At 44.7% G+C, this 25,641-nt stretch overlaps 1 protein-coding gene and 1 long non-coding RNA gene across 16 annotated transcripts in view; one reads left to right on the forward strand and one right to left on the reverse strand.

The window, feature by feature from the left end:
- LOC308583243 (dystonin-like) overlaps positions 1-25,641 on the reverse strand; it is a 313,796-nt gene that overhangs the window by 74,350 nt on the left and 213,805 nt on the right. For all 14 annotated transcript variants that reach the window (XM_081187021.1, XM_081187022.1, XM_081187032.1 and 11 more), the window contains 3 exons: positions 24,814-25,013; positions 23,006-23,501; positions 20,394-21,868 (listed from right to left, as the gene is read on the reverse strand). In XM_081187021.1, the coding sequence (XP_081043147.1) occupies positions 20,394-21,868; positions 23,006-23,501; positions 24,814-25,013 (2,171 nt within the window). The remainder of the gene's footprint in view (positions 1-20,393; positions 21,869-23,005; positions 23,502-24,813; positions 25,014-25,641) is intronic.
- Positions 4,442-24,807, forward strand: LOC308583270. Of its 2 annotated transcripts, XR_014006149.1 has the most exons (4): positions 4,442-5,130; positions 7,507-7,635; positions 8,061-8,245; positions 24,692-24,807. It is a non-coding gene; the product is annotated as an uncharacterized lncRNA (long non-coding RNA). The 2 variants fall into 2 exon arrangements; XR_014006150.1 differs by lacking the exon at positions 24,692-24,807 and having other exon boundaries at positions 8,061-8,632.

Raw genomic sequence — 25,641 nt, forward strand, 5'->3', positions numbered from 1 at the left:
GGGGCGCAGGCAGGCTGCACGGGGTCTGCGCGGAAGAGCCCCTGCCTGCCCGGCCGCCACCGCTGCGCTCATTCCATGGCCGGGAGAAGAGCGCTTCAAACAAAATGCCCGGCCCACCAGGCCACGCTGGGAAACGTAGTTCGCGCACCCCGCGCGGGCGCGGAGCCCAAGGGCAAGGGGACTACGGATCCCGGCAGCCCCCGCGCCGGGGACGGAGGGGGAGAGGCCGGGTGCAGGGATGGAGGGACGGGTGGGCGAGCGAGTGAGTGAGTGGCAGCCGCCAAGCCTTGGCCGAGAGCCAGGAAGGGCCTCCCCGGAGGAGGAGGAGGAGGGAGGCGCAGAGCGGGAGGGAGGGAGGGAACCCCAGGGGTCATCTAGTGACGGCGCCCCAATCGAAAATTTGACTTAAAAAAAAAATCTTTTGAATTTTTTAATTTTTCCTGCGGCACACCAGGCAACATCTACAGACCAAGTGAGCAGTGAGATGCTGGGCATATGCAGGAAGGGACCGTCCCCTGCACAGGGGAGAAATGCAAGCGCAATCCAACGATTTGGGGGCCACTATAGCATGGTGAGCCTGGACCTCAGGAATGGCCTGGGAGAATGAGCTGATCATATGACTACACCAGCATTCACCTTCTAGATAAGACTAATAATGGTTATATTGTTTTAGAAGATACTGAAAAATAGTGGGGACCACATCCCTTTATTTCCCAGGTGGTCTTCATTGGCAAGAAATTCAAGCATGCTTCACATAATGATATCATAATGCAGGTTAACTCAACCCACCAACCTAAGTGATGTTCATTTGAGAACTTGCAAAGGCTAGTGACAGAAAATATTCCACAGGCATCAAATGCTGTTGGTGGGTTATGAACCCAGGCTATACAAACTGTGGTCTTAAAGCTTCTTACCTTTTAAGTACTCCCTCCCCTCCCCCTCCCCAAAAATCTTCTTTTTCTTCTTCTACTGCTACTACAGACACTGTCCCTTGGCAGCAATTTCACTATAGTCAGCAAAATATTGTGAAGCCATTGTACTGCAATACTGTACTGAGCTTTATTATTATAGCTTTACTAGCAAATATGGCTCACATCCTGAATATCTATTTCAGCTGCCACTAGTAACATCATTCCCTTAATACAAGCAATGTTATGGGGATACTACAAGTGTACCTCAGTATGGCTAAAGTTATTCCTCAGAACCTAGGAGCTAGACACTCAAGTAGCCCAGGACACCCAAATTCCTAGAACAGTCTGAAAATAAAGCATGTTTATAGTTGATGTACCTCAATATCAGCCCTAAGTAATTTTTATGCTCACATAATTGAAAACAAAAATGATAAGAAGCCTCCCCAAGATGGGATACATAAATTGTACACCAAAATGGCCAAGCACAACACTAGTAGGAAAAAAGAAACTTGCTATGCACATTGTGTAAGAAACCCAGATTTTCTAGGATAGTCTGCAAACAGCACATTTTCACACCTAGGTTTACGTCATAACAGCAGCCAGCACTTCAACACACAGCAAGCACATTTGACACACAGGACAGTGTGGGACCCATCTCTCCTCGAGGCCTTAAATCCACATGAATAACCGGGAGAAGGGGGTTTTGCCGAGGCAGTGAGGAACTTAAGTCCGAACATGGACAGCTCACACACATTTGAGACTACATGCAATAATCCTCAGACACAGTGGTGTGTTACATAGTAGCAACCAGGAACACACAAACACACACACACACACACACACACACACACACACACACACACGTATAATGCTGTTTTTGCTGTACTCAATAGCACTACCTATTTGCAGGACATTGTGGGATTTGTTACGGGGGGGCAATATAAAGCAGAGTTCTGAGGAACCAAGTAGTTGAAAACAGCAAACAGGTCTTACCTTTCCCACAAAATAATATATAATATGGGCAAGTTCTCTTTACTTTAGAGAAATAAACAAGGGCTGGGATGCAAAAGCTAATTTACACATACCCAAGTGTTAGCTCAGTAGTATCTTTGGCAATCAAACAGGCAGGCACATGTACACACCCCAGGTTCCATAAACTACTTTTGAAATTCCCCTCTCTTTCAAAAGAAGCTTCCTGTGTTTGAGGTTGCTGTGTGAGAAACACAAGTCCTGCTCCAGTTTAGGCCCATGGAACTAGTAACACAGTCCTTCAATCCAACTCTCCTCTATTTCAGATGTTCATATATTTTTAACACAATTCCATAGCAATCCAAACCGAGTTGTTCCCCTTGATTTGTTGTTTAGATACACATACCCACTCACAAAAGTAGGAATTGAGGCTAGAGTTTGCCAGAACAGCTTAGCAACAAGTCCTAAAATAACTCAAGACACAACCAGATCAGAGTGACCAAAAACAAAAAGAACAAAATTAAATTAAAGACTTCACAAGCTCCCCATGCTTATTACAAAGCTGTTTTCTACTTCCTTACTTCATTCACCGCTCAGTAAATGTTACAAGATCTCTTGTAAAAAATCCCCTACAACTTTAGGACTACTTTTTGGCATGAAGATGCAAGGAAATAATTTCAGTACGTGCAACAAGCCTTTAATCTGTGTACTTTGGAAACCGCAGCAATCTGAGCATCGTTGTGTATACCTTTATGATGAACAGTGCAATCCTATACTTGTCAGCTCAGAAGAAGCATGCCCATTGGGTTTAATGGGCCTTACTCCCATGAAAGTGTGTACAGTATATGGCTGCAGCTGAAATCTGGTTAAATCTGAATAGGGAAGGCCTATCTGCCCTTGAATGGCATTGGCTGCTTGAAACATAATTTGAGGGGAGGGATGGAGGGGGTGCTGAACATCAATGCCCAGTGGAAGCATTCCAAATAAAGGGTAACAGGCACCATCTGGACAATAAATAGCCATGCAACCAAACAGCTGGAAGCAATCAACCCTGTCACAAACTGCCCTTAATCAATTTACTGAAATGACCATCTCGCCAATTTCTGCCTTCTAATAACTTGTTGGGCAAATGATTCTAAAGGAGCTCTTTGGGTAGATTAGCAAAATCTAAACATAAGCATTCATGATGCAATTACAGAAGAAAAAATAATAATAAATAACAAATAACCCACCCTGCAGCATGAAAAGAATGCATTTAAGTTTGGAATTACCTTATAAGACAACATGCCATTGCACACTGTATCCAAGGTTTGTTCTATTTGCATGCCTGTAGTCCAAAAGCTGAATTCAGCGCTGACTGGATTTGCTTTTTGACAGCTTGTGGTATTATTAGCCTCTAAAGCCGGACAGGACAATTCTATTGCACTTGTATGGGCCATATTACTTTCCTCAGTTTCATGCAAAATCACATATTTTACTAAGTCCGTATCACTAGCATGTAAAGCTGCATCATCATCATCATCATAAATATCTATATCCTGAGTTGCAATATCCAGGAGGTCCTTTTCAATCATCCTGTCTTGGGTGTCTAATGGCTCATTAACTTCAGCGCTGTTCCTCACTTCCTCTTTGTCTAAAGTGAAATCATGTTCCCTTTCACCATCCTGGAGCCATGCTGGATGTGCTAAGAGGTCTTCTTTCAAATATGTCAGTGGACTGCAATGTCCATCTCCTTCCCCTTGGTTGCCCTCATAGTTCCAGAAAGATTCTTGCTCTATATGTGAAGCATTCTGCAATTTTACTCGACAGTGTCCACTGGTAGGAGCACTTCTGGAGGTAAGCAATGAAATTTGATGTTCACTACTAGAAATGGTAGGAGAAAATGATCCAAATTTACCTACAAACTGATTATCGTCTATGGAAGATATGCTCCTAAATTGAGTTTGTTCCCCTTCTAGCACATCTCGTTTTTCTTCTCTTTCTGCTGGAGGACTGCACAGACCAGAGTCATCTTCTTCAGAAGTTAGAGAACTAGTCCCACATTTGACCTGGCCTGTTGCTGCTAAGTCGGACACATCAACAGTCCCAGCAAGTGAGCACTCACTTTTATTTGCATAGTCTGCAAAATTTGGTGGGACAAGCATCCTCCAGGATCTCCTATGTTCTTTCTTTTCTGTGTGATACTTTGCTTTGGGCAAGCCAGCTGTTCGAATGATGTCACTGTTCAGCTTAAGGGCATCAAAGATCATTTTTTCATCTAGCTTATTGGCTTCCCGTCCTCTGAGTTCAAAGACACTAGAGGAGGAGAGGGCACCATTGGAGCACAATGTACTAAGGTCCAGTGTTCTATGACTATACGGCAAAGTCCGATCTGAGAAATGCCTGGAGGAGAGGCTGCCTTTAGAACCTGAGTCAATCTGTTCATTCAGCCGCACTGTGTCATAGATTGACCTCTGGGGAACATAACAGTCCTCAATATTTATATCCTCTTCTTCTTCATCACCTTTTCCTACACAAGGAGGATTCTGGCGTAAACAGTCTGGCCTGCTCAGCGGCTTCCCCATTTCTGCAGGAATTAACAGATCTAGCACTGATGCTAGGCTATCTTATTGGAGACATGCAACACACATAAAGTAAAAATTAAAATAAAGTAATAGAAAAGCAGTTTTTAAAAAGTACAGTAAACTTGCCCTCAGCAGAAAGTTGCTTACATACTAAAACACAGGAAATAATTTATGAGGCGGTTAAGGTCGTAATCAGTGCATCTGTGTAAGTTTACCTGGCTGTGATTTAAAACATTTCTCTCCCTGTCCCTAAAATATAAAGTGCTTGAGCTTAAGGGGGTGGGTGGGGAGAGGGGAAACAAAAAAACCCCACACCTTTTAATATTTTAAAATACTAACTCAACGCACAAAGACACCAACAAAATGTACAAACCCCCAAACCCCAGGAAAATCTTTAAGTGGCTCAAAAGACTCAGAACTTCCCACATAGCATTCCATTTCAATTTTTAGGTCAAAATGTGTGTCTTAAATCTCCAGATTAAGTCTTCAAAATGAATCAGCATTATCGCAGGCAGCACGCTATATTCAGGAGGTGACAGATTAACTGTAATCCATTTAAATGGCTTGCAGAATTCCATCTCCTTTATAAATAAGCCATGTTGTGGACGCTTTTGAAGAAAAACAAACCAGAAGAGCTGTGGACTGTGGAGACCAAGGCACAGAGAAAGGCTTCAGGAAAAACAAAGGTACATCCAGAGTTGTAATAATAATAATAAAAGAAGAAGCTTTCCCCCTTTTTTGGCAGCAGCTATAAATAACCTCGATTCAAAAGGCAGTTTATTCCTTGCTTCCTCAAAGCTTCTCTGTGGCGCGTTCAGAAGTTCCATGGGAAACACAACAGTTTTCTGAGGAGCCAGACCAATGAAATAATAATAATACAAAAAAGCAACGGAAGAGAATTAGTAGGAAAAGAAACTTTCCCCCCAGTTTCACTCGCAGAACACATTCCTTGAAAGTTGTTGTCCTGTTTTAAGGCAACACAGCAGGAAACTAGAGCATTTCTTCCTCCACTCCGGCACAAAGGCACAACAGATTCACATTCTGTTTAAATTCAGCAGGACTTTTTTTTTTGCATAAACGGTGGCTAAAAGAGCGTGGTCACTGTTTTCATCTCCGTCTTGAAGCGCAGCTGTAGCGAAGAAGGCATTAAAAAGAGCTCACAACAATAAACGCTCACATGTCCTGCCCAGCGCAGCTGATAAGCTTTCCGGCTCTCCCTGGTTTCTTATGGTCTGACAGGCATCCCTCCCAATAGTGAGCTTAAAAGAAACGCCCTTTGCTATTCTTTAGGCAACATCTGCTCCTATCGCATTCGTTCCCTGAGTATTATTCCAACCGAGCATTAGGAGGTGCCTGACCTCTTAGCTCTTCCCCCTTACGCTTCCTGCCCCACATGACTTTACTTAGCCATCTTTCACTTTTACTGTTTGTCTTGTCTCTGAAAGCGGCTGAGCCTTTTCAGGGGGAGGTGTACAAAGGAGAAAGTTCCTGTCTGCAGCACTCCTGCATCTCGGAGTCTGTGCTCTCTAATTCTGGAGGAAAAGGGGGTGGGTGGGTGGTGGCTCACAAGCAGAATGGAAAAACCGGTGCTAATTAGTTCAAAATGTCAAAAATTTAGTACATATTGCTTAACCGGGTAACCTGACACCATACAAATATGGGCCAGACTACCCAGGACCCTTCTAAAACACTGACAAACTGCACTTATTCTGCTTCATAACAAAAATAATAATCCAGTACTTACAAATTATGCAGATTAACAGGAATCTGAATATAGTGGATGGTCACTTTTAATGGTATGTAGCATTATAAACTAAACTAACCAGCTGTATAATAAGAATTCAATCAAATTGAATTACTTTCCACCATCACCATAAATCAATTTTAATTAACAGCCAGATCTTACTTCTGAGCAAGCCCCATGAAAAATCTCCATAGGATTGCATCCTTTGCTCTATATTTGTAACACATGTACATCATATTCTATAATTAGGGATTTAGCCAGCAAATTGGTCTCTCTGAATGACTACAGAATGCATTCTTCATTCACAATCCAGTTAATCCAATGAAAAGGGATTTGCTTGATTTTTTTTACACTTCCTGGCTCTCAGACAACTGCAAATCCCAACATGCAAAGAAGTGCTGCAACTTTTCAAAAATCTCACCCAATACAGTACTCCTAAAAACCACACTATATTGAGGTAATAGCATGAGTAGTTTTACTTATTTGTTTCTGGATCTATTCAGATGGAAGGCATATTATATTTTTAATAAAATAAATAGCTAAAGCACTAAAAAGAGTAAAAATAATACAGAGCAAGGAGAGCAGCTCATTTCTAAAAGCTGTTGGATTGTTAATTTATTTGCCATATATATACCAGCATATCTACATATAAAAATGCCCACATTGCTAACAACAATCATGTCCCACTAAAAATACAATGTTTCACACCACCAGCTGCAGTCACAACAAACCATATACAAAAACTACAGCAGAAAAAGTTCCCCTCCCTTGGGAAGGCAGCACTATAAGAAGGGATAATCGAAGACAGGAGTGAAGTTTCTGGCAGTCCATTGCCATGCATATTCACTACTCCATATTCACTACTCTTATTGTGTGCCACAAAGGATATTCCCAAAAAGTGCAGCAAGTGTTTTCAAAGAAGTGGCCCTAGATGGGGGGCAGGAGATACTATCTGGGCTCTGCTTCAAGCAGCAAAATGGGTCAGTACTGGAATGACAATGAACCTTAAGACCCTCCTTTGAAGGAAGTCTGTCACTCCCAACCCAGAATGTATTTATAGTCAGCTGAGCATGGATTTGTTGAACAGGCACTGTACATGTCCAAGGCAGCACCTGAACTGACACACGCAGCTACTCCTTCCATTTAAATGAATGGGGAAGACCATCTGTAAAGGAGCTCCATGTGAGCATTAGAATTCACAGAGGGCTCTGGACAAATGATAAGGTCTGTATGCAGACAGCCACCCCAAATGTATGTCGAGTTTTTTCTTTAATGTAGTGATAGTAAATTATTATTCTTTCTTCATTTTATATTTAAGCTGCAAAACAGATGCAAATATTGAAGTTGGTGCAGCGGCAAAATATAATTTTACTTTTGAAGGCGCCTGTGAAAAGAAACCACATACTTCAGGGAAGAATTAACACATTGCACTGATTCGATCAACAAGGTAAGAGGCCACCATCTAGGACACTGACCTAAACCAATTTAAATATTAGTTCAAGCTCATCAACTGGGATATTCATCCAGGCCCAGATCTCCTATGAAGCGCAATTAGAAGGCACCTCTTGACATATATCTGAACACTGGAAATATACTGACCCTTTCCGCATCTAGTAATGGTCTAAATGGGGGAGGGGATTTAATGAGCCATTCAGTGATAGAAACTGACATAAATTCCATGTGCTTTAATAAATAAAAGAATAAATAAAGAGTGTGGCAGGTTTATGGCTGAAATATTTTGCAGACATTTCAAGGATGGTAATTACGTGGCAGAGATTGAACGCTGCTTCCCCACAACCCCACCCTAGAGTGAAGTAGCTCATTAAAATGTTCAGCAAAATACAAACTAAACAAGGGCTTTTTTTTTTCCAGGATCATCTTAGCTGGTTGGCTCTTTGATGGTGTAACCCAAGTAAAGCAAGTTCATCTGCTGAATTCTTCTTTTGCCCACGTTCATTCAATGCGTACTTTCTTTAAAGCACAAAGGTCTACAATAAAACTGAATGAAAGTGAGAGAATGAAAGAGAAACACCATGAAATACAATATGCCAGCTACTGTAAGTAACTGAAAATGGAGCTTTGATTGGAAACACTGGAAGATTTGTTCTTGGGTAGGATTTCTGAATACAAAACAAAATCCTCTTTTCTCTATGTAAATACCGATAGATAAGATATAAGAACTACAAGCAGACAATCTTCTTCTCAACTACCCAAAAGCAATACTCGTTAAAAGCGGACTGACTACTGTTAATTGTAAAAATATATGCCTATGGACCATCGTTCTTGGTAATGATTTCAAAGGAGAGTCACTAGTCGCAATTCCAATTTGCTATTCCCTTCCTCCAATGAGCTTGGGACTACCACTTGAACTTCATTACTTTACTATTACTTAGTGGTCTGCTTTGCACGTCATGTATATCCGTTTGTTTATTTCACAACATTTATATACCGTTGATTATAATAAAACCTCAAAGCGGTTTACAAAAAGAATAAACCAGTAACAATAACAGTATTTTTTTTTTACTAAAAACAAGTATTTAAAACATTCAAAACAAGTAAAAACAACAATAAGCTAAAACTGGGTCCAGGCACTGTTCCAAGGCATGCAAAATTGCTCCTAATTCAGATGTTATGGCTGAGTGACACCAGCATATTTATGGTACCTGGCCACAAAACTTCTAATGGCAGCTCCCAGTCAGGAAATTGTTGCTACCAATCTAAACTATACCAGGAAATGATCGGACCATGACAAAGCAGTGCACTTCCACACCCAACCTCAGTCCATCCCTCATGTCATCTGGGGCAAAGACTACATCAAGGGTGTCTCTCAAATGACCATTTGAGAGAGCTGCATGGTTGTAATGAAGGCCTTAAGTCTTGAGCTCAGCCAATACAGTGGCAGCCTCTAATGGATATTGAAGTAGTCCAGAGACTACCTTGACCAGCTTGATCAAACATGCTGCTGCGAAACAGGGTAGTTGATAGACCAGCAGCATCCCCAGTCTGCTTCTTTGACCAAGCACCAGGTGCAGACCCTCTGATAGCCTGTCCCAGGATCAAGAGATTTGCTGGTAAAGGAGATGGTGCAGTTATGGACAATAGCAATACACATACCCTCAACCCCTCACCGTAGCCTACTGCTAAAACAAGGAACGGAGACCAAAAAGCTAGGTCTCTGCCTCAAATGGTGGTCGTCCACAGGAAACACCTTGGTTACAGATCATGATTATGCTGGAGAGAGACATGCCACAAGCCCAAGTTAAGATGACAGGCTAAGTCAAACCATGGCTTAGCTCAGTCTGGTGTAGCAGCAAAACAACTGAGGAGCAGCAAGATGACCATTATCTCCTCTCTGGGAGCAGCACACTTGCACTAAGAGATGGTTTGTCTTAGTGTGGCATGAAAACCACGTCACTGTCTGAAAGAAGCCCACACCATCATCTCAAAAGGCATATACTGTGAGAAAAATCTACAATTTTGCGGTTGACTGTTGACTTATTACTGGATAAAGTGGATAATGTGAACCACTTTTCATATTCCTATTTGTAAATGAAGCGTGGTTTAAAATGCATTTAAATATATAAAAATAGATCATACGGATTATCAGGAATAATATAATATAATATAATATAATATAATATAATATAATATAATATAATATAATATAATATAATATAATATAATATAATATAATATAATATAATATAATATAATATAATAAATATAATATAATATAATAAATATAATATAATATAATAAATTAATATACCGCCCTATACCCACAGGTCTCAGGGTGGTTAACAGGATAAAATCACAATATAAAAACACAAGATACATAATAAAAATAAGAACAACCCAATAACACCCCCCAAAAAAATAATCAGAGAGGGAAAACAAAATTTAAAACACACAGTATTTGTAATAAAACATATAAAAATACCCATCAGGTATTGTCAAGGAGTAGATTAAAAGATCAATTTAACTGTCTTTCAAATCAAAACATTTTAGCCATTGGTTTCCACCCCCCAATTGTAACCATTCATAGAATGGTTCATAGAAATAATAATACAAAGCTCTATATTTCTTCTTCTTGCAAACATGGGTGCATATCTTCAAGAAAAAGAGAGGTCCTTCCGAAAGGACCTTCAGAAGTGTGCTATTAAACCCATTCAAGTTGCCCTCACATAACCTGAATCGGATGCTAAAGACAAAGAAAAAGACTAATCTTTGTAGTCCAACAACAGGGATTTGTGAAGCTCTGTGCGCGACTGTTGCCAAAATGCATTGTTGCATGTGATGAACACATTCTGCCAAGCAAATTGGATCCAGACTTAGTCGTGCTTAGAGCAGATCCATTGAAATCAACAGCGCTTTAGAAATGATTTAACTTCTGTTACCGTAGTTTCCAGTGGGACTACTCTAAGCATGACTACGTGAATACAACCCAAAGATGTTCTAGATAAAATGTACATGGAATGAACATGCTGAGTGTTTTCATAAATAAATAAAACAGAGTGTCATGCTAGGTCATGGGAGAACAAGCTTCAAATCCCCACTTGGTCATATAGCTCACTGGGTGACCTTGGGCTAGTCACCAATTCTCAGCCTAGCCTACAGGACTGTTGTGAGGTTAATGGAGAAGTGGGAAGCTTTATGCTGCCTTGATCTCTTTGGAGGCAAGGTGGGATATAAAGGCTGTGGGCTAAAGCCTCAGCGCCTAGGGCTTGCCGATCGAAAGGTCGGCGGTTCGAATCCCCGCGGCGGGGTGCGCTCCCGCTGCTCGGTCCCAGCGCCTGCCAACCTAGCAGTTCGAAAGCACCCCCGGGTGCAAGTAGATAAATAGGTACCGCTTACCAGCGGGAAGGTAAACGGCGTTCCGTGTGCTGCGCTGGCTCGCCAGATGCAGCTTTGTCACGCTGGCCACGTGACCCGGAAGTGTCTCCGGACAGCGCTGGCCCCCGGCCAATAGATGTGAGATGGGCGCACAAACCCCAGAGTCTGTCAAGACTGGCCCGTTCGGGCAGGGGTACCTTTACCTTTACCTAAAGGTACCCCTGCCCGTACGGGCCAGTCTTAACAGACTCTAGGGTTGTGCGCTCATCTCACTCTAGAGGCCGGGAGCCAGCGCTGTCCGCAGACACTTCCGGGTCACGTGGCCAGCGTGACGAAGGTGCTCTGGCGAACCGGCACCAGAGCAGCACACGGAAACGCCGTTTACCTTCCCGCTATAAAGCGGTACCTATTTATCTACTTGCACTTAAGGGTGCTTTCGAACTGCTAGGTGGGCAGGAGCTGGGACCGAACGACGGGAGCTCACCCCACCGCGGGGATTCGAACCGCCGACCATGCGATCGGCAAGTTCTAGGCGCTGAGGTTTAACCCACAGTGCCACCTGCGTCCCAAGGTGGGATATACAATGTAATAAATAATAAATAAATATACAGTACCCCAATACACACGCATGTATTGAAACACCAGTTCTCCATGTCAGAAGTTCCCAAAACACAATCAGACACAGAAAGAGCTTGTTGCAGTCTAAACCAAAAAAGTGTAGCGTTTACTTGTGACATTAAGAAAAAATTGTGAAAACTGTCAGAGAGAAAGAAGGCTTAACTTAACACAAACTGGATTTATTGTAATTAAATTCATAGTTTTATTTTTAAAAGAACATGTAAAAACACAAGCTCTAAGACCCTTAACACCTTCTGAAAAATTATTAAGCACAATGGGTAGAGCGGAGAAAGGATTAGTTTCTAAACTGTACTCTACATTGCTCAATGTAACTTATGGATCTATGCCACCCCTTAAAAAGATATGGGAACTGGATATTGGCACACAAATTATTCCCAAGGACTGGAATTAAACTTGGGCATCATGACCCTAAAAATCTGTTTCTGGTTTCCTTAGGGAAAACTTAAAAATGTTACACAGATGGTGTTGCAAGCCTTTGCAAATGTCAAAAATATTTTATTCTGTATCACCTGACTGTTAGAGGGTTTGCAATAAACTTGGCACATATTATCATTTATAGCGGGAATGTCAGTTGGTGCAAAATTTAATTTAATTTTGAGAGAAATGATAAATATCACTAAAGAAAATATTGTTTGTTGTCCAAAATTAATGTTACTGAATATTTTTTATGATACCAAAGTAAATATATATTGTCAAAAGAACTAGTCTTATATATGATCTTGACAGCATGAATAGTAATTGCAACTCAATAGAAAACAGCCCAAATCTTACACTTTTGATATGATTTGGCATTGCTTTATGAAATATACAGCGGTACCATAATTTTCAAGACAACCTTTGTCACAAGCCTGGCAAATCTGCAACTATAGATGATCTGGTAAAGTTGAAAGTCTTTACTCTGTTATTTTAACTCATTCTACGTTCCTGTTTTATAGTTTTGTTTTTCATCTTTTATTTTTTGTCTCTTGTTCTGTTTCATATACATTATAAAATGAAGTAATAATTACAAACTTTACCCAAAGAGGTAACAAAACTGTTACAATTCTTACTGCAAATTACAAAAAGAAAGCCTGAACAGGCCAGTAGATTGCTTAGACTACAGCTCCTTAGGGATATCATTGATCCCTTTTCAAGGATGTGGTGGAGAAAGACAGGGGAAATTCTCAAACGTCTGTTCATCCCATATTTATCTGGGGGATACCTTGCAATGTTATATGGCAAGGAAAGCCTGTCACATTTCTTTTAAAAAAGAAAAGCCAGTAAAACAATACTGTACAGAAAAACAAATGGTAGTAGCACAACCACTATCATCACAGTAGGAGAGAGCTGCTAATAGCCATCAGCTACCCTCAAGTCAAAGGGTTTGCAAAAGAGCTCTTAAAGAGCTTGTGAAATGTACACAATGGTGGGTCCAGACATGCTTTCCTGGGGAGGGCAGTCCAGAGCACTGGTGCCGTAACTGATATTGCCCTGTTCATTGTTCTCACCCACTGCATATCTGCCGTTGAGGAGATGCAAAGCAAGACCTCTGACTTTGCTTGGTCACACTGAAGGAAATACATAGGAAAAAGCAATCCTTTAAGTACTTTTTATGACTTTCAAGTTTAAAAAACCCATCTTGGAAGCAAGTGTACCTTAAAAAGCGGTTGCTTCCACTGCCCACTGTTATATCTCTTCAGATCCTATTGTCTGATAACCTGAAACAGGGCTTTTTCATCAGGGGAGCCCTATCTTTGGCTCAGAAGGGCTCCTTCTGTTATTTTTTGTATGCCAGGTAAATAATGTTTCATTTGCTCAGGCCTTTATATGCCTTTATTCTACTGATTCTGGTGTTTAGCAGGCAAGAGGACCTAGTGCTGTGCTTCCCTTCTGTGCCATCTTAGGAAATGAAAGTTCATTATGGCATGGAAGTTTCTTTTGCTTTCAGCCACTCAGTTTATCTTAGGCACACTGGATATTAAAATAAATTCTGCCAGGCAGCTTTCTTGGATGAGGGCCGGGGTTACAAGACAGAAACCAGAACTATGCTTCAGCAGAACAAATGCACAGCCAGTGGCCTGTTGCCTTTGCCTTAGCTCACCTCCACACTTCTTTGTTTTGCCCTGACTGATTAATCAGTACTTTTCTTGATCCTGGGAACCAGGTTTGGATGAAACCTCTTGGCTGCATAATGCCTGGCATGATCCCAGGTCATGACTCTTGGGACAACCCCCTGGAATGAATGCTAATCTCAGCCTTTTTGGACCTCGCCCAGGACTCTGCTTGACCTCACCTTCACTCTGTCACAGGAGGGCTGGCTCTTCATTTGGTGCACGTAGTAAATGAAATAAATATCTGCCGCTAATACATATGTAAGCAACAGCTGTCAGAGAGGACAGTTGAATTGCAGCTTCTTCAGTTCCTCTCCCCATTGTCTTTTATTTGGAAATGTTTGATATTGTCAGGGGTTTAGGTGCAGAGGCACGGGCAAGGGAGGAAACAGAGAGCGAAGGGGAGGAGACAGAGGAAAGGATGAGTGATGACGACGACCCGAGATCTCCCAGTCTTTCCAGTGAATCAGAGGATTCACAGAAAGGAGCACCAGTAGCCAGGGCAAGGGGGGAGTCTAGGGAGGCACCCCAGGAAGATAGAGCCAGAGGAGACTCAGGGGGGAGCAGCTGGAAATCGGGACCAGCGTCACCGCCAGGAAGCAGGGAAGAGGAAAGGAGCCAGGAGGGAAGCGCTGGCAGCTCACCACAGGAGGGAGGGCAGGAGTCAGGAGTGGCCACACCTCCATCGGGGAGCGAGGAAACGGTTAAGAGGAAAGTGGAAGGTTGGGCGCGCGCGCCAAGTTCAAATGCAGAGGAAGGCGGCGCAGTGAGCAGCCCCGAAAGGGAGCCGGGTCCTAAAGCCCGGCGCAAGGAGGCAGAAGGGTCCGGGTCAGCGTCAGAAGAATCCCGGAAGGAAGAAGCCCCGGGGGGTAGAGGGACCCAGAGGAGGACAGTCAGGAGGAAAAGGTGGAGCAAGGCTAGGATATTAAGTTGGTGCGCACGGGGCGGAGACTCAGACGGAGCCTCGCCGATCTAGCTAGTAGACGTAGAGTTGCAGACAGCAGCGTGAGAATGGAAACTGTAATTCAATAAAGACTTTTACTTAATGACCGCTGGCTAGCGTGATCCTCTGTGAGCTAGGATCGTGAAGCAGCTCTGACAGTAGGCTCCGTCTCCAACATTGTGGGCATCTGCAGCCTCGAGGAGGGGAGAGAAACAGGCGCCCACTAGCGAGCTCACGAACAGCAAGCGACATGACGGCTGAGCAGCAGATAGAGGACCTCAGAAAAGCAGTGGCACAACTGAACGCCGAGGTTCTCGCATCCAGGAAGAGAGAGGACGAGGCAGCTGCCGCCTGCAGGGATCTCCAGGTCAGGTTAGACGTACTGGCAAAGCAACCACCCCGGCAGGAGGGAATTGGGTTGGCGAGACGGACAGGCGGGCTGCTCTCTCACTTCGATGGGAACCTGCAACAGTATCCCAACTTTAGAGCCGACGTACTGTGCGCACTGCAACTGTTGCATAAAGACTTTAGAGATGAACAGGAGAGAGTGGGGTTCATCATGTCCCATCTGCATGGGGAGGCGAAAGCATGGGTGCGCAATTTATGGAGAGATAACGATCCGGCGCTCCAGAATGCGGATGCCTTTATTAAAGCGATGGATGGGTGTTTCTTATCAAGTATTGACATTGATCTTGCACGGAAGGAGGTGCATGGGCTGAGACAAGGGAGGGCCAGCGTCAGACAGTATCATGCACGCTTTTTCGCCTTGGTCAGCGCCCTGGAATGGGACAGAGATTCGGCTCCTGTAAGAGACCTCTTTTGGGAGGGATTGCACAACTCGATTAAAGATGAGATAGCGAGGGGGGAGAGACCCCGAACCACCCAGGAGGTCGTTCAGAGGGCACTGGCCGTGGGGGTGAGGCTGGAAGGACGTCCGTGGAGCAAGGACGAAGGACGTGGAGGGCGCGAACCAGCCGGGGGCCCCTCCTTCTTTCCCAGAGAAGCAGCGCGAACGCAATCCACGCCTCCGCCAGGAGGAGGAGCCGAACCTATGGAGGTTGGAGGTGCAAGGGCTCAGTCAGCAACCAGAGCCCTAGCACCGGCAGCAGTGAAGGCGAAGCCTCCTAGAGGGACCAGGAAGTGTTACGTCTGTGAGCAGCCAGGGCATATGGCGAAAGAGTGTCCCCAGAGGCCCCACAAGCTTACTGCAGCCTCAGCAATGGTGACTGCAGCAACGCAGCAGGGAGGACCACAGCAGGGAAACGACGATGTCTGGCTGGAGGAAGAGGCACTGGGGCCCAGCCAGACGTGTTAGTGACGCAGTCCCCAGAAATTTTACAGCCAGTGAACCCCCTCCCGCCCAAACCAGTAGTGCGGCTCACAGCATCTCTCCAGCTGCCCAATGGAATCACCATGGACGTGCCAATCACCATCGACTCCGGCAGCAACGCGGACTTTATAGGGCAGGAATTTGTCGACAGGCACGCTGTGCAGTTGCTGCCGGCCACACTGCCCCTGCAGGTTGTCACGGTGGATGGCAGGGAGCTGCTAGGGGGGCAAGTGGTGAAGCAGACGCCACCAATGGTGATGCGACTTGGGAATCACAGGGAAGTCATCAGCTTCAACGTCACTCAACTGTCTGACACGCCCATTGTATTGGGTATGAGTTGGCTAGACAAGCACAGCCCAACGATGGCTTGGTTCCAGAGGCAGCTGGTCTTCGGCTCTTCCTTTTGTGCTGAACACTGCATCGTACCCAGGCAGGAAGGAGAGGAAGAGGAGTCAAAGCTGCTGCTAGGCACGCTGCAAGCGATTCCCCACAAGTACGCAGAATTTCTGGAAGTTTTCTGCGAGAAGGAGGCGGACAGGCTACCCCCTCACAGACCATATGACTGCAAAATTGACCTGCTGCCGGGGGCGGCGCTGCCTAAAGGGAAGCTGTATTCCATGTCTGAGGACGAACTGCAGGAACTCAAAGACTTCATCGATCATAATTTGGAGCGCGGTTTCATCCGGGAGTCTAAGGCAGTGGGGGGCAGTCCTGTATTCTTTGTTAAGAAGCGAGACACGCCCCAAAAAAGACTCGTAGTGGATTACAGGATTTTGAACAGTGTGACCAAGCCGTCGGACTTCCCCATGCCCCGCATCGACGACCTCCTGGCGAAGGTACGGAAGGGAAAGGTGTTCACCAAGTTGGACCTGCGGGGGGCGTACAACCTCATTCGCATGCGGGAAGGTGATGAGTGGAAGACAGCCATGTTCACGCCTCTGGGTACCTACGAATACAGAGTTATGCCTTTTGGACTGCAAAATGGCGCTCACGTTTTTCAAGCATTTATGCATCACGTGTTGGCGGGACTTCTCTACAAGACGTGCGTCTGTTTCTTGGATGACATCCTGATCTTTTCGGAGTCGCAGCAAGAACATGACAAGCACGTCAAGGAAGTGCTGGGCAGGCTACAGCAACACAGGCTCTACGCCAAGCTGGAGAAGTGCCAATTTGACGTGCCGGAGGTGGATTTCCTGGGCTACAAGCTGTCTGCCAAGGGGCTCGCCATGGACAGCGCCAAGGTTCGAGCGGTGTTGGATTGGAAGAGCCCACGCAACCGGAAGGAGGTCCAACGGTTTGTCGGCTTTGCGAACTTCTATCGCAAGTTTATCAAGGGCTTCGCGATGCAGACGGCGGCCATCACTGACACCCTTAGCTCCAAGAAGAAGAAGTTCATCTGGACAGAGCAGGCGGAGCAGCCCATGCAGTGCCGGCCAGGTCGTTGGCCAAGAAGAAACTAGGGCATAAACAACTGGGGCCCTACCAAGTCGAAGAGCAGGTCAACCCGGTGGCTTTCAGGCTGGCGCTTCCGGAGGGTTCCAGAATGCATCCGGTGTTCCACAGATCGGTGCTCACTCCCTACAAGGCACCGCACAGGTTCCAGGAACCCGGAACGGCGCCGAGTCCGCTCAGAGAAGGAACGGGGCACGCGGGAGTGGCACAGGAGGAGCGCATCAACGAAGTCACGGAGATTTTGGACTCCAGATGGGGGGAAGAGGGAGTAGAATACTTTCTCGCCAGGGAGGGCACCCCGGCCAGTGCGAACAGCTGGGTGCCGGGCTACGCTTTAGACGAACCTCTGCTCAAAGACGAGTTTCATGCCCTCTTCCCACATAGACCTATGCCAGCAGACTTTTTCGACGACTGGCTTTTCACGCCCACGCTTTCGGACAGCACGTTCAGGGGGTTCGACTCGGACGAGGAACCAACACGAGACGTCCGTTCCCCGGAGGGGTCACCCTCGGGATCGGTCTCAGAACCCTCGTATTGGTGGGACGATAGGCCGGAGGAGCAGTTCCGCAGGAAGTGGCTGGACTGTTCCGGCCGAGCAACGCCGCCTGGAGGAAGTGCGGGAGAGACGGACATGGACATTTTCGGGGACGACCCTGGTTTCGAGCACGGCGGCACAGAGATGGAAGAGGAGGTGACTGTCGTCAACGAGAGCAGAGAGGAAGACCTGGAAGAGTTCCGCTGGAGGCCTGCCACGGGAGGCGACCGATATCCGACGTTCGTCCCTTTGCAACAGCAGCCCCCAGCTCCAGCACCGGAAGGAGGGGAGGGGGGACTGGGGGGCTTCGAGGGGGGGATGGATGTCAGGGGTTTAGGTGCAGAGGCACGGGCAAGGGAGGAAACAGAGAGCGAAGGGGAGGAGACAGAGGAAAGGATGAGTGATGACGACGACCCGAGATCTCCCAGTCTTTCCAGTGAATCAGAGGATTCACAGAAAGGAGCACCAGTAGCCAGGGCAAGGGGGGAGTCTAGGGAGGCACCCCAGGAAGATAGAGCCAGAGGAGACTCAGGGGGGAGCAGCTGGAAATCGGGACCAGCGTCACCGCCAGGAAGCAGGGAAGAGGAAAGGAGCCAGGAGGGAAGCGCTGGCAGCTCACCACAGGAGGGAGGGCAGGAGTCAGGAGTGGCCACACCTCCATCGGGGAGCGAGGAAACGGTTAAGAGGAAAGTGGAAGGTTGGGCGCGCGCGCCAAGTTCAAATGCAGAGGAAGGCGGCGCAGTGAGCAGCCCCGAAAGGGAGCCGGGTCCTAAAGCCCGGCGCAAGGAGGCAGAAGGGTCCGGGTCAGCGTCAGAAGAATCCCGGAAGGAAGAAGCCCCGGGGGGTAGAGGGACCCAGAGGAGGACAGTCAGGAGGAAAAGGTGGAGCAAGGCTAGGATATTAAGTTGGTGCGCACGGGGCGGAGACTCAGACGGAGCCTCGCCGATCTAGCTAGTAGACGTAGAGTTGCAGACAGCAGCGTGAGAATGGAAACTGTAATTCAATAAAGACTTTTACTTAATGACCGCTGGCTAGCGTGATCCTCTGTGAGCTAGGATCGTGAAGCAGCTCTGACAGATATGAACACACTACTCAGAGCAGGATCTATTTCTTCCTGCATGCCTGTGCAATGCCTCTGGGGCGTGGGATGCTGGAGGCTGTGTTCATTGTGCTTTGTCTTGCTCTCAGGGAAAGATTATGGCTATATTCTGAATGGGTGTGGAGGTGGGGAAAGTTCAGGGCTGCTTCTGCCCTCATTCTATCCCATCATTCAGCAATCTGTTCATGAGAAGGCTCTCTTGCCACAGAAGCACTGAGCCTTCTCAGCCAGGCAGTATAGTAACAATGGGAAGCAAAGGAAATATAAAGATTCTTAAATAATCCCAACTTTTTAAGTAAATTGAGCGGTGTTAGTTAAGCTCTAGGGCAGTGTTTCCCAAACTTAGGTCTCTAGCTGTTGTTGGACTATAATTCCCATCATCTCTAGCTAGCAGGACTGGTGGTCAGGGATGATAGGAATTGTAGTTTAACAATAGCTGAAGATCCAAGTTTGGGAAAGTTTGCTCTGAATAACAAAAGCTGCAGTTGACAACGCTTCTGCGTGCTTGACTAGAACCATGATTTAGTGTATTTGCACTAAATTACCATTTAAAAATTACCATTAATCATGACAGCTGTGGGAGAGGGGAGGAGAGGAGAACCCAAGAAGCTCAGCTTTGCTGGAGATCTTCAAAGCAAAATGCAGGACATTCTGTTTTAAAACAACTTAAGAATGCTTCTCTAATAACTTTTGACCAAAGAGAAGACGGTCTTCTCAGTTTCTAAATTGCTTCATGAGAACACTGAGCTGAGAACACTTCATACAACTTCAGACCACAACCCGCAAATTACTTGTAAATTCCAAGGACCCCAAACCAAAGGAGCATGTGATATCACTTCCTGTTGGACAACTCAAGTCTTATTCATTACAAGGCAAATAAAAATGTTATGATGTAAATATTTTGCAGCAATTCCGTTTCTCCGTTGAAATTAGAGGAGGCATTTGAATTCATAAACAAACAAACAAACAAAACTTGCTTATTAATAAAGCTTTAGATCTCAAGACGGGAATGCATTGGGTGGAATGTATGTTATGTTAGATCTCACTCGTCTTAAAATAGGCAAAAAGCACCCTCTGTTGGGAAACATGAAAAATGACTTTGAACACAATTCTTAAGAAACTGACTGGCTTACAAGACATGATCTATAAGCTGAAAAAGGAGGGCCAACCCAATCACTTTTCCTTGGGGGTTTAGACTACTAAGGAGCTCACGTCACAATATTCTTACAGTTAGTTTTCATTTTACAATACAGAATTCTAAAAACTCAGAAAGGTCCTTCTTACCTTAAATACGTTCAGCTGCTGATTTATCGTCTCAGTTTCCATTCCAACAGAACCCTGGGACTCTTCATGCTCTTCAACTTCCCCAAGCAGTTTAGAAAACCCTTTTAGTTTACTGTAGAACTCTTCAACGCGGCTAATAGTCCCTTCAATCTGTTCATCTCTGGCTTTTGCTCTGTCTAGCAACTTGTTGCACTGCTTATTTAAAGCCTCCAAGTCCCGTTTTATACCTGCAAGATCTGGAGAAGCTTCAGCTTCATTTGCGAGCATCATTTTGCAGGTATTATTTGCATTTTCATTACTGGTTATGAGTTCCTCCAACTTTTTCAGGAAAGTTTTTATATCCTTTCGCTGTGACTGCAGTGTGACAAGATCCCTACCCACGGAATCCATACTGTCCAATTCATCGTCGAACTCTGCAAACTGAGAAAACATCTCTCGAATGCTGTTTTGGAAATGGCCAATTCCCTGGAGTTTAGTCTCCAGGAATGAACATTTATCTTCAACCTGCTGACTGATGGTGCTGAATTCTTCTTCTAATGTTTCTGCCTGCAACAAGAGGTCAGAGACACCTGATGAATCTGAAGCATCTGCCACCAGTTCTTGGGCAAGCTTTTTTGTAAGGTCCACTTGAGCCTTCATGGCCTGGAGTGTTTTCTGCTGAGCCTGCATAATCGTCAAGTGTTTGTTACTGTAAGTCTGGGGTTTGAGAGAATCGTGTGTTTCCAGCTGCTCTCTGACATTCATCAGCTGCTCTTCAACATCCTTTGATGACTCTTGAAACTCTTTCAGTTTCTGAGACATCTTTTCCAGACCATCTCTCTTAGCATGCAGTTGTTCTGTGACTATATCCATGTTCTGGATCAGCAGTGTCTTCTCCTCTTCAATAATGTGTTTGTCTGTCTGACAGGCACTGAGTAATGTTTCAGCTGCATTACTTAATAGCTCCACCAACCCTTGGTGTTTGTCTAGGTCCTTCTGCCAGCTCTTCACCTGAGCGATGGAATTCTCTAGCCGAGCAGGATCTATACTCATTTCTATTTGAGAGATATTGCTTTGGCATTTCGCTATCCAGGGTTGTAGGTTTTCTACATGCTCTCTGTATCTAAGGGCTTTTTCCAAACAATCATTTAATTTATCTTGCCTTTCTTTAACTTGCTTGTTCATTTCATCCCAGTTACCTCTGAGCAAGTTCAGTTGGGCCTGCAGCTCGGCCTTCTCCGCTCCCTGAGTCTTCTGGAGTAAACTTTCACCTTCTGCAATGATTTTTTCATAAGAGCCAGTCTGGTCAGACAAGGCAGCCTTGAACTCTTTCTGATCATCAATTAATGTCCACAGAGACTCCAGCTTGGTAGAGATGGGGCAAGGCTGATTCTGTTCTTCCTTCTTTTTGTCCAACCAGGCCTGAAAGTCCTTACACATTTGCTGGAACTGATGAGAACTAACGTAAGTTGACTGAAGTTGCTCAATGTGATTGCCTGCAGAAGACAAACAAACAAAAGTTCTTAAAATCCGTGTCTCTGAGTGGCTTCTAACTAGGATTTTGGTTGATGTTATTTCAATCAAGGAGAAGCATTATGTTATAGGAAAATGCACCCTATTGCCATTTTAGATTGGAGCATGTTAGCTGAAGTGTTTATTGCAGACCACCAGCTTGGAAAATAATAGTATTGCAGCCTAAAATAATAACCCCTTGATAATAATAATAATCCTTTGACAACAAGGGATTCTTGAGGGTGGGGAACTAATCAGGTAACCAGGATAGTATGATCACTAGTGCCACTATAAACATCATAAACATAAACAACATGCACTATGAACAGTAAAGCTTGAAGTAATCCCTCAACAGTCGTTGAGATAAAATGCTTCCAAAGATCACTGCCAGTCCTGTTACAACTTTACAGAACTCCTGTTGGGACTCCCTTGTTGAGTCTAAAACACCCCCACCCCCAAAGTAAGGGCTCATCCATTCTTGTCCTGTGCCTAGAAAGCACGGGTCCAAGCAGTTTTCTGCTTGCCTAGCTAATTCAGTTTCCAGGCCTGGAAAGCATGGATCCAAGCAGCTTTGCCCTGTCACTTTCCCCTGGAACCCCCCCTTTAGTGCTAAACGGAACAAATGGCAATCAGGTTTTGCTGTGTGTTCTGATTCAGCACTAAACCGCCAACTTCTCCAGGGGAAAGCGGCAGGGCATATAGAAGTGTGGATGAACCCTAAGACTGTCTGAAACTGTAGAATGGTCAAGACAAATACATAAATGTTGGAGAAATACATGTATTTTCCCTACATAAATTTCACATAGAAGCATTAATTTACAATGTGTGAATCCCTCACTGGTAAACACATATACAATCTACTGTCAATCACATGTCATTTGATATCTTAAAAGATTCAAACAACTGGCACAGTCTAGAAATATGCAGCTATTCTCACCCACCCATTCATAGAATCTAGGCCCTCAATATCATCTCATCTCATTTGATGTGGTTTATTTATTTGTTTATGACTTTTGTAATTATGTAAATCTTGTCATGCTGTAAGCCACCTTGAGCATTGTTTTTTTAACTGTGGAAAGGTGGCATACAAATAAAAAATGATGATGATGATGTTAACAAACCTGCTTTTTGTTCCATATCATGAAAGGGTTTTAAGATGCCATCCAATTGCCTAGCTAGCTCAGCTTTCAAGTAATCTTCTGCCACCAGTGCAGACAATTCCTCGCACAGAGCTTGAGCAGCCTTTCTCTTTGGCATTTCCCGTTCAATTTCTTCTTTCACTTCTCTGGCCACTTCCAGCTGCCGCTTCACAGAATCAGGGTCTGTACTTATAGCCAGGCTGCTGTTGAGTTTATCATCCAAGACACTAAGCTTCTCAGAAAGGCTTTTCAGGCAGCTTTGATATTCTGTGCTTTTGACAATGGCTTGGTCGATTCGGTTGCATCGGTCACTCAGCTGTCCGGTTAAGCCATCCCATTTCTGCGCCACAGCGGCCAGTTGCTGCTTCACCATTTCGTGAGAAGGTGGGTGTTCACCTGGTCTCTTCATTATCGCTTGTCCTGCTGTATTCAGCTGCTCATATTGGGGTTTTCGAGTGTCAAACTCATTGAGCAGAATCTGATGAGAGAAAGAAATTTCAGGGAAGTGTAAGGAAACACAGATAACACAAACTGGACTAGCCATTTACCTAGTGTAGCATCCTAGGCTGATGAGTACATGAAATAGCTCTTGGTCGTAAAAATAAAAGGCATTCTGCCAGTATCGCTTTAAGGTAGGTTAATATATTCATATTTATCCCTTACGTCTGGTTCAGACAACCTGCTGATCCAGTATTGCAACCCATGATGTGAAAGAGCAGGTGCACCCTGCGTCAACTCCACCATGCATATACTATCACTAAGGATAAAGAGGAACCTTGGAAAACACCTGATTTGCATGACCTAGTCTCCTGCTTTGAGACACGTGTTAAATGAATCAACCTGAGCATTGACACGTGTGGATGAAGCAGTCACCACAGATCAAATACTGTGGTTTTATCTCATTGGACATCACCTCAAACAATACTTCTCAACTAAAGTGCACGTTTGTTTCACTGCAATTTATGGAACCATGAATGTTGAGGGCCAAACAAGCCCCTACAGCCCACTGCTCTAAAAGCAGAAGAAAACTGCTTAGAAGACAGTTCTAAGAGCAGAAAACCATCAAATGAATGCTTCCAGTTCCATGTCTGGCAAAATAATGGGAAGTGGGAAGGGGTGGGTACTTGGTGGGGAGGAATGGTGGGGAGGGGTGCTCAAACTCTCCCATATGTCCTCATTCTCCCCTGCAAAAAGCAAACAAATCCAGGTTGTTTTTCCCCCCAGTCAAAGCTCACTCCTGATTTTGGAAGCCAGTGTGTGTGCTGAAGGGGGAAATTATACACTTACGTGGGAGTATTTGGAAGGAAGAATCAGTGAGTGAGCAAAAGATTAAGCACCTCCTACTGCACTTCCAAGTGTCATCACATACCATGCAACACCATTAGGAGGGAAAGATGACAGTGAGACCCCATATTTCCTTTCCAATATCTATACTAGTCGTGAGTGTGAGTATTTTGTAATTCACGTGTGATTGATACTTGTTTATATATGCAGAGGGTCATAGAAGAAAGGCGCTGCCATTCATTTTCCCCTGCTCAAAACTTTAACCTCTAGCTGCACTTCTCTCGCCACATAGAAGCCCTTTTTTGTCATTATTAACATTATTAGTTCCATATTTTTTTTTTTAGAAAACTGATTGTTGTTTGGTGCCTTCATATTTGTTTTCAGAACTACACTTTGCCAAAAAAAGGATAAACCACATTGGTGATGGGGCCACAATAGCAGTGTTTTCAATCCAGGAAGCACAAGCATCTTTCTACAAATAATATGCAATGGGACCAAATGCTCACCTGAACTTGCTGCTTCTGCGTGTTCAACATGTTTGGATCAATTGACAGTGGTCCAAGCACGCTGACCATTAATTCTTTTTCTACCAGCCACTGTTTTAACTGAGCCTCGGTTGCCTGGAACTGGGTCAGGTAATTTGATGACTCTTCCAGTTTTTTCTGTCTGTCAGCTGTTACCTGGCTGAGTTCCCTCCATTTGGAATCTGTGAAAAAATGAATGGAATATTTTGTAAAATTGCATGATAATCGTAGTAATTTCACATGAAATAGTCAAACAAATAAACAATGGAAGTGGTTTGCTGTGGACATGCAGATGGTTCCTGCTGTACTTCTCTACTAGAACAAGGGGGAGGAACAAACCATGATCCCTGGGCTTAGCTTTACACCCAACCTGGGGGTCTTGGTTTGGTTTGCTCACACAGGCCACAATCAAGAAACCGAGAACAAGCTTTGGCAAACGAACAGCGGGGCTTGTTTTCAAATGCCAAGCTGGGGATTCTGATTTTGCAAGTGGGAGGAACAAACCACAAGCCCTGGTTTAATATTATATAAAAACCAGGGATGGTGTGTTTGTTTCAGTCCAAACAAACCACAATTAAAAGCCAAACAATTGTGGTTTGTTTGAGTTAGGCAAACCAAAATCCCTGAGTTGGATGCAACGTTAAGCCATGGATGATAGTTCCCATGAGCTGTGTTATCCTGACATGTGGCTGTGGCCAATGCCTTTTAAAATATAAGATCTGATAGGATAGACCAAACCTCATAAGCCAGTAGTCATGTATGAACAAAAGCATGTCCAGAAGAGTTTTCTAGTATGTCATGTGGATGAGG

This window comes from Podarcis bocagei (genome assembly GCF_964188305.1).
Source record: "Podarcis bocagei genome assembly, chromosome: 3".
In the NCBI taxonomy this organism is placed as follows: Eukaryota; Metazoa; Chordata; class Lepidosauria; order Squamata; family Lacertidae; genus Podarcis; species Podarcis bocagei.